The sequence below is a fragment of the Cibotium barometz genome, chromosome 31 (genome assembly GCF_041138505.1).
Source record: "Cibotium barometz isolate CiBa-2024 chromosome 31, ASM4113850v1, whole genome shotgun sequence".
Lineage (NCBI taxonomy): Eukaryota > Viridiplantae > Streptophyta > Polypodiopsida > Cyatheales > Cibotiaceae > Cibotium > Cibotium barometz.
Window position 1 is genome coordinate 17786083 of NC_141076.1, and position 10274 is coordinate 17796356.

The 10274-nt window shown below is 43.1% G+C and overlaps 1 protein-coding gene across 1 annotated transcript in view; it reads right to left on the bottom strand.

Annotated features, from left to right (window-relative positions):
• The window catches only part of HBP5 (SOUL heme-binding family protein), a 99435-nt gene extending 89869 nt beyond the window's left edge, over positions 1–9566 (bottom strand). Inside the window, exon 1 of the mRNA XM_086824792.1 lies at positions 9028–9566. Within this exon, the coding sequence (XP_086680918.1) occupies positions 9028–9501 (474 nt within the window). The 5' untranslated portion in view covers positions 9502–9566. The remainder of the gene's footprint in view (positions 1–9027) is intronic.
• Positions 9567–10274: the final 708 nt, after the last annotated feature.

Consider the following 10274-nt stretch of genomic DNA (forward strand, 5'->3'; position numbering starts at 1 on the left):
CCTGTTCAATACAGTGCTTCGTCAGAGTACATCCACTGTACTTCAACTGTACCTGCAGTCTGCTCCGTACAGTAAACTGTACCAACAGTAATACAGTCATTCGCATTGAAGTCAACTTGTACCTGCTAACATCACACTGTGGTAAGCATTGCAAGTTTTGAATATTGGGCATTTTTATTTTCTCTGTGAAAATCTACAGGCAAATACAGGCAGACTTTCTAACAAAGAACTATACAGGTTTTTTGCACAGTTTGGGTGCAGCAAATTTGGGCATTTTTGGGGCATTTTGGCATTGTGTACGCCATTTGCTTCTCTACTCAGTCATTGGTGCATTGAGCTGCGCATTCAGAGGATTGAGAGTGCAGGCATATTTGGGTGAACTGTATTCAGTGGAGTACAGTTATTTTCAGGGTTTCTGCTATTGGGTTTTTTGATAAACAGGTACAACATTGTGTGTAAGCATAATGGCAAATCAACAGCAAAGTGATGTATTCACATATTTGTCTAAGGAAGACAAATTGGATGGCACGAACTACTCCTTGTGGAGTTTTATGCTGAAAAATGTGCTTGTGGCAAAAGGTCTTTGGGATTTTGTTAGTGGTGATGAACCACGTCCAGGTCCATTGGCTCCAGAGACTCCTCCCCAAGGGGGTGCTCGTGGACGAGGACAACAGGTACAGGCTCCAGGACAGCCATTGCCTATTCAAAGAACAAATGCTCAAAAGACATGGGATGCCAGGGATGCACAAGCTTTGTCACTCATTGCATTGTCAGTACAGATTCTATTATACCTCATATTCCTTCAGCTGACTCTTCACAGAATGCATGGGTGACTTTGGAGCAGACGTATGCGGCTCGTAATGAGGCTAGGATCTCATTTTTGAAAAGAGAGCTGGAAAATCAGAAAATGAATGAAGGAGATGATATGTCTAGCCACTTAAACAAGCTGCAAGATTTGAGAGAGCAACTCATCAATGTGGATGAGATTATTCCTGAGACACAGCTTGTGTCCACCATCTTGCACTCTTTGCCAAGATCTTACTTGGCTTTTCATACCTCTTTGAACCTCAGCATGAGGAATGCTGTTGAACCCCTCAAGTATCAGGAACTTGTTGCTCTCTTACTACAAGAGGAGCAAATGAGGAAGAATATGAATATGAACACAAATGCTGAACAAGAATTTACTACAGGTCAAAAGGGGAAAGGAAAAACTCAGCCAAAGAGTTCAAATCAAAATTCAGGTGATGGTGGTTCTTCACAGGATACCAAGAAAGGTGATGGACAGCCCAAGAAGAAGGGCAAATGTCATTACTGTAAGAAGCCAGGTCACTACATCACTGAATGTAGGAAGAGGATTGCCAAAGAGAAGGCAAAGGAAGCTGGGATGTCTGTTAATGATGCTTCTAAAGCTCCTCCAGAGACTGCTTCTTTTGTTGAGGACAGGGATTACTGTTTTTATACATGCAGCTATGATGCCTCTTGGTCTTCACAGGCACTCAGTTTGACAGAGCATGCATGTACTTGGTATTTTGATAGTGGTGCCTCAAAGCATATCACATCTCGCAGGGATTTGTTTAGTCATGTTGGCCCTGCCCCTGTTGGTAAAACTGTTCAGTGTGCCAACAATGCTTCATATCCAGTTCGTGGCATTGGGGAGATTCAGCTCACAGCCATTGATGGCTCCATTCTCCGCCTTACAGATGCCTTATATGTACCAGGGATAAAGAAGAATTTGTTGTCCATTTCTTCTTTAGCACATTGTGGTATGCAAGTCCACTTTGATGATGATAAATGCATGGTCAGAGACAAAGCTAATGCCTTGACCTTGATGCTTACTGGTACATTATGTCATGGACTTTATCAGTTGGATGCATTTCAGCCAGTGGATCAGTCTGCTTATCATGCATTCACTCTTACTCCAGCTATGGTTGATGCGGAGTTATGGCATGCTCGCATGGGGCATGTAAATTTTGGTAGTCTTATGCTTATGCAGCAACATAACATGTTTACAGATCTACCTCTCATGGAGAAGCCTCCAGATCACATTTGTGAAGGATGTATTTTGGGAAAAATGCACAGGTTTTCCTTCCCACGTGATCAGGCTCTAAGAGCAACTGCAAAGTTGCAGCTTATACACAGTGATCTTTGTGGTCCCATGCAGACGAAGTCATTAGGTGGTTGCTTCTATTTTGCAACATTTATTGATGACTTCTCTCGTATATGCTGGGTCTATCCTTTGACACAGAAATCACAGGTATATGATGCATTTTTGGCCTTTGTAGCACTTGCTGAGACAGAATCAGGATGCAAGGTCAAGACTCTCCGTTCTGACCGAGGGGGGGAATATATGTCACATATGCTGAATTCCTTTCTTGGGAGTAGAGGTATAAAACATCAGTATACTACTCCTTACACTCCACAGCAGAATGGGGTTGCAGAAAGGAAGAATCGGTCACTCATGGAGATGGCCAGATGTATGCTAAAGGCAAAAAGGCTACAACATATCTTTTGGGTGGAAGCAGTTATGTGTGCTTGTCATATTTTGAATCGATGTCCCACAAAGGCATTGGTTTCTATTACTCCTTTTGAGGCTTGGCATGGCCGCAAGCCTTCTGTATCGCATTTTCGTATCTTTGGGTGTCTTGCATATGCACACATACCCAAAGAGTTGAGGAGGAAGCAGGATGATAAAGCCACAAAATGCATTTTTGTTGGGTATAGCCGTGAAAGCAAGGGCTACAGGTTATATGACCCACTATCCAGGAAGATATTCACTAGTCGGGATGTGATTTTTGATGAAAAATCAGAAATATCCATGGCTGGTTATGAGGCAAATCAGGCTGAAAATGATGTGTTTGAAGGTCTACTACCTATGGAATTTCATTCCACAGTTGGTGATCCAACTAATGAGGGTACACGACAGCCAGCAAATGATGTAGGTGGTGCAGAAATTCAGCAGCAAAATGAGCCAGAAGCTGAACCAAATTTGGGGCAGCAGGCACCACAGGTCAGACATATACCTAGATGGTATTTGAGGACATTACAGGACAGCCATTTAGAGGGTCCTCTTGCTGGTCGTACTCGAAGGGAGACAAGGACCAATGAGCATGCACACATCATGGATTTGAATCTGGTTATGGCAGCCAGTTTACAGGATGATGATGAGCCTGATTCATTTGTGGATGCACGAGATAATGTGCATTGGAACAAAGCCATGCAGGATGAGCTTGATTCTATTAAAAGGAATCAAACATGGGATTTGGTTGATCTGCCCAAAGGCAAGAAAGCAATTGGTACTAAATGGGTCTATAAGTTGAAAAGACATGCAGATGGATCCATTGACAGGTACAAAGCCCGTCTAGTTGCAAAGGGCTATGCACAGAAGAAGGGCATTGATTATGAGGAGACATTTGCTCCTACATCCCGTATGTCGACACTTAGGTGTGTCATTGCATTGGCTGCACATCGTGGTTGGGTTGTTCACTAGTTGGACATAAAGACTGCATTCCTACATGGGGACCTCGAGGAGGAAGTTTATGTATTTCAGCCCATGGGATTTGCAGAACATGGTCATGAGGGGAAAGTTTGCAGGCTGAAAAAGGCCTTGTATGGTTTGAAACAAGCTCCACGAGCTTGGTATGCAAAAATAGATGCTTTTCTACTCACTCAGGGATTTGTGAACAGTCCATCAGAAGCCACTCTGTATGTAAAGAAAGAAGAGACAGATCTGCTGCTCATCAGTCTTTATGTGGATGATCTCTTGCTCATGGGATCAAATGATGACAAAATTGCAGCTTTTAAAGAGATACTGCAACAGACATTTGACATGTCTGACTTGGGGCTTGTACATTACTATTTGGGCATACAGTTTGTGCAGGATAACAGAGGCATTGGGTTGTTGCAATCACGTTATGTTGCTAAACTTCTGGAGAAGTTTAAATTTCAGGATTGCAAGCCTATTAGTACTCCTATGGAGCCTGGGATGAAACTGTCACTCCAAGATGACAGTGTTTCCTTTGATGCCACTACATATGCTCAGGCTGTTGGGTGCCTCATTTACTTGTGTAATACAAGGCCAGATATTCAGTATGCAGTCTCTCAGTTGAGCAGATTTATGCACAGCCCGCGGTTGTCACATTGGCAAGCTGTGAAGCGTGTATTTCGTTATTTGCAGGGTACCCTGTCTCTTGGATTGCTTTATCTTGAGGGAGGTGACATGCAGTTATACGCTTACAGTGATTCAGATTGGGCTGGTGATTTTGATACCAGACATTCCACTAGTGGAAATTGTTTCTTTCTTGGCTCTTCATGCATTTCTTGGCTAAGCAAGAAACAGACCACAGTGGCCACTTCGTCTTGTGAGGCAAAGTACAGAGCAGCCTACACTACTACTGTTGAGTGTGTTTGGCTGCGTCGTCTCATGACTGATATGGATATTTCAGTGGAGGAGCCTACACCTATCTATACTGATAGTCAGAGTGCCATTGCTGTGGCCAGGAATCCTGTGTTTCATGCTCGCACGAAACACATTGAGATTCACTATCATTTTGTTCGGGAGAGACTCCAGGCAGGAGATATCAGTCTGATCTACTGTCCTACAGATCAGAATGTGGCAGACATCTTCACCAAGGCATTACCACGTCCGAAATTTGAAGCATTCCGCAGTGCTTTGAATTTGTTTTCTTTTGGTGGATGATGTACAGTGATCACATATCACTCCAGGGGGGTTTGTTGGGTTTTATGCTGTGTATGCACCCAGAGGAGTGCTAGTGATCATCAGTAGATTACTGGGGCACTTTTTACTTCAGTTAGTGGAGGTTTTTTCCCCCAGTTTAGCTCAGTTTCACTTATATGCAATTTATAAGTGTTTTGGTCCACCCGGCACATTTTATGGCCGGACATGTGAACACTTATCTTTAGGGTCACTATTATGTGGCTATTGTACTTCACTTTTATCATTAAGCATAATACTGAAGTCGTGTTCTCTCTCTCTCTGTTGGTTTTCCACGCCTGCTTGAAGCTTCTGTAAACCCTAACCCTAACACTTCATTGCCTTCAAGAAGATCTTGGCTGGTGACATCTTGCTAGTTTATTCTTCGACGAAGGACAATGCGGCGGACCTCTTCACGAAGTCTCTACCTCAGGCTACGCTCAGGCGGCACTCCAGCTCCCTTGGGTTGATTTCACAACCAGGAGCTGAGAGGGGGTGTTAGAAGTCATCTCCTGTCTTTATCAGACACTAGGGCCTCTGTTATGGGTGTGCCCGTCCTGTATAGGTGTTTTATCATTTTTCCTCACTCCTCGTATTTTTTCTCCATTTTTTCCTATTTTTCCTAGGTGTGGGAGGCAGTGTAGGACCTGACGGCTGTACCAGATGCTGGCCGACTGGTCACAAGCAGTCCCAATTGCTCCCTGCTCTGCTGGCCGACAGCACACGAGTGATGGCCGACTTTGATATGCTGGCCGACTGCTGTATTTTCAGGTCGTGGGCATTTCAAATCCAGTCGGCTGTCCATCTACTGGCCGACTGCACTCATGGGGCCATATAAATAGGCCCCATTGCCCCCACATTGTATTCATTCAATTTTCCTCGGGATCTTGTGTATAGAGAAGAGTTATACGCCTATCTCTCTCCTTCTCTTGTGCTGTCTATTTTCTGCACTGTACTTGCTCTTGTGGTCTCAAGTTTGGTTATCATTTTCGCTGCGTATTTTGACAGTATTTGGTGTATTGGCTCAGGAAGACAAGCTTGACGGGAGTAATTACTCCCTATGGAGGTTTAGGATCAAAAACTTGATTTGGCCAAGGGCCTATAGCACTACTACGCCCTCCCAGGAGCAAAGAAGATGGGATGCAAGAGATTCACAGGTCATGTCCTTAATTGCTTTGTCGGTCAAGAGGTCAATTATACCTTATACCCAGTCTTGCAGGATGTCAAAGCATGCTTGGGATACTTCGTAGGCCATGTACCAAGCTAAGAATGAGGCCAAGGTTATGTATTTGAAAAGATAGCTTGATTGTATGCATATGAATGAGGGGGACAACATGTCGGATCGCTTGACAAAGGTCCACGACCTTCGTGAGAATTGTAAAACATTGATGAAGTGATTACGGACAGCCAGCTAGTGTCTACGAGACTTAACTCTTTGCCTGCGTCACACTTGAGCTTCCACACATCGCTCAACCTAATCTATCACATTCCAAGAATTGGTGGGGCTTTTGTTACAGAAAGAGCAGACAAGTAAGAACATGTCTATGGGTATGCCTGACCAGGCATTTGTGGCACATAACAAAGGCAAAGGCAAAACAAGTGGCTATCAGCCAAGGGGGAGAAGAAAGAATCTAATATGGTTGTTGGTGACTACCACCACCACCAAGCTGGCATTTTGGGGTGAAAGGTGACACATTCAAGGTTCACTAATGCTAGCAACCTTGCCATCAGCGTTGTTTTATAGCAAGAATGCAAACTAGTGGCTTATTAGCGCCGCAAGTTGAATGACACAAAGAAGAATTATTCGGTATATGACAAAAAGCTTTTAGGGGTAATTACAACTCTTAAGCATTGGAAACCTTTACTTTAACAAGATGACTGGTTATTTTACAAAAATTGCTTAATCCGTGCAAGCATACGGCCAAGCCGAAGATATTACTCAGTCGTTCATTCGCCTTTCGTGTGGTTTGCCAAGGACAATTACTTCAGATAGACATCCAAAGTTTACTTCTCATTTTTGGAGAGCATCATTTGATAATTTGGGACTAAATTGCAACTGTCTAAAGAATTTCATCTGCAGCCAGATGGTCAAACAAAAATTTACAATCAGTTGACCTTTAATGTTCTCAAATCGTATTGCCATGACAAACAATCAAAGTGGGAGCATTATCTTCCTTTGGTATAGGCAATCCTCAATGACACTCATTCATCTAGTATTGGCAGCAGGACTCCATTCATCTAGTATTGGCAGCAGGACTCCATATGAGGCACCATTAGGTCCCCATTTCTTGTCTCTTCTTACGAGGATGGCCATCATTGGAGGCTAGCAAGACCACAGAGACATTCTAAGAGATCATTGACTTAGTAAAGGAGTGCCTAACCAAAGCACAGAAAGCATACACCAAGGCAAGCCAACAAGTCTTGCAGAGATATCAACTATAAGGGGAGGAGATTGGGTATTTCTCAGCATCATGAAGCAACAGTTAGAACAAGTGCGCAAGCGTTGCCCAAAGCTCTCTTTCCAAAGTTTCGGCCCGTTCCCTATTATAAAGAAACTCAATGATGTCTCCATGGAGTTGAAGTTGCCAAATAGTTGGATTATGCATGATGTCTTCCACATCTCATGGTTAAAGCCATACGTTGGACCATCCTTACAACGAGGTTTTGAATGAGCAGCAGCCTCAAGTGGTTGACAAATTGAAGTCATCAAGCCCGAGCGAATTCTCCTCCATAAGTGGAAGCATGGTTTCGCTCGAAGAACCAGACAGTTCTACACAAAGTTCGAGGACCGAGGCACTCACGAAGCCGCCTGGCTTAACCAGGATTTCTTCCAAGAGTATCCCCCGTTGCTGGCAGACTAATTGGAAGCCATGCAACTACCGCCAAGCTAAGGAGGGAATGTAACATGCACCATGCACTGAGATGCAGTGTGACACACTGGCTCATCAACAGTGCTACACTTATACAGAAAGTAATACCTTTCTTTGAGGAATATTTGTCTAGGACAAGCTCTAGTGGTATGGGACACCAAGGCTAACTGGCTTGGCCTATGTGGAGTGGAACCTTAGACCCTGGCTCAAGAGCAAATTCCGAATGGAATCTATGGTTGAGAGGTGAGTTTGCCTCCACCCGTCTATGTGTTCTAACCTTGTGTGTTTAGCTTATGTATCACTATGGAGGGAGCTTTACATTAAAGCATGCATGATGTTTTTCATGTCAGCTCATTAACTCCCTTTGTAGGTCCTATCCCTTCCAAAGTTCGTGATGAGCCCAAACCGGAGGTGATCGATGAGACAAAAGTGTTGATTTAGTGTTAAATGACCTTACTATCAAATAAGGACCTCCTCATGGTACATTCATCTCTACCTCCGTAGCAAGAGACTGACCGGCTTTGCCGGTTGATGCAATTTCATTGCTGCGACAATAACTCAATTTATGCAGCCACCTAACAGACCTACAAGTGCCACTCCCTCTCTCATGCACTAAATGTTGCTTTCCATTTAAAGCAACACGACTTGCCTTCATTTAATACTGTCTCAGCTTCCTGCAACCCCCTCTCGGAACAACATCATACTCTCATAACTTTGCTCCTCCACATCTTCCAAGCAGGGAAGCTGAGATCTCTAGTCACACACACATATTTATGCATATAGAGATTTAAAGTCATTTCAAACAGTTTTGTAGTCTCTATGTGGATGTCAAGTAAGGTCCCTACACATAAATAAACATATGCACATATACATACATATGCATGTAGGCATGGATAGTCAGTCATAGATGCATCTTTTTGCATAGAGGGATGTAAGATCCTTTAGCGCAGTTTTGTGAATGCAGATATTAGATACAGATAAGTATGGTCCCTGCACATACACATATGTATGCATGTAGTCACACATACATATATAAGCATATAGACATGTAAGGTCACTTAACACATATTTATAGCCTTCTCTCTATGCAAATGTAGATAAGTATGGTCCCTACTTATCAATAAACATATGCACATACACGTGTATGCATGTAGGAATGTATTACGGCCATTTAACACAGTTTAGTAGCCTCTTCTGTATGAAGAGGTAGTATAATACCACAGGCACATACATAATGTATGCATATAGACATCATTTGTATGTAAAGCCGTTTAACACAGTTAAGTAACGTTCTCTGTATGTGAATGTATAGTCATTGCACATAAATAAACACATGTATGCATGTATGCACGCACATGTATGTTGTAGGCATGTATAGTCACACGTACATATGTATGCATATAGGCATGTATGGAAGATCATTCGACGGAGTATTGCCAAACGCACCTGTTTGACGCTGTGAAGCTCAAACTTGGGACGAAAGAGGTATCGCAGCATCTGGATGTTGAATAGGTAGCCATCAACGGAGCTGTATCTGGTGATGGGGTCCCGGAAGTCCACATTCTGCTCGTACTGCTCTTTGGTGATGCCCTGCTCATCGAAGAGGTGGGGCAGGTCCTCTTTGAGGAACTCAATGAGTTGCTGCATCAGAGACGGAGGGCAACCACCATCACGACCGCCTCCTTTCTTCTCTTCTTCTTCTTCTTCTTCTTGTAATGGAGGGGGCGCCACTGCGGCTGAAATGAAAGTGTTGTTTCTGTGTTTTGCTATCATTTTCGTGTGCCTCTGTGTGATTCTGAAAGTTAATCTTGCGGCGTGTTTTTGCTGTTGTAGGTCTGTGCTGGGACGCAAATAGTATGGAAGCCTCGTTGTAGTAGTGGTGGTAGCCATTGCTTGTCGAGAGCTCGCCATCGTAGCCATTAACAAGACGTGTGTTTCTCACCGCAGTTTTTTCGCTTTGCTTCTGGCGCGGATTATTTGGAAATTTTGATATATTGTCAAATTTGGTTTTTGTAAAGGTTAGCTTACATAAGTCATGGTAGTACGGCCATGGCATAGCTACAATGCTAGTTTTGTTGGGAAGGTAGATATATACCATTGGCTCAACAAGCTTGCCACCATCGTATATCCTTTTGTACTATGTAGTTCTCAACCAAGAGGCGGCTTGGTCTTCCAGCCGGGAGGCATTACAACTTGTCGTCACTCTAGGCTAGGAGGCAGCTTGGTCTTTCTACCCGAAGACATTACAACTTGTGGCCACTCTAAGCCACATGCCCACTAGCAGCTAAAACGATAGTTATTGAGGCTATGAGTCTTAACCACTTCTCAATTCAGTAAATATTACACCACACACATGCCCAAACAAAACTCTACAATCTATATTTAAAAACACCACTTCATAAAATAAAGCTTTTTTTCTTTTGATATTGACAATGTAGATTAAAATATATGGTCATAGTTTCACACATTTATTGACACTTAATGGATTTATTGCATTGTTATATCTATAACAATCAACGAACAAAAACTTGGCAATGTTTTTTGATATATGTTTCAAAATGCTAAGGAAAAGTTGTTCCAAAAATAGTTTTATTCTACACAAACTTGCATATATGCAATGTGTGAATTTGTAGCAAATCAAGAATAAGAGAGAAAGAGAGAGAAGGAGGGGTTAGGAAGGAGTGTGGGGCAGG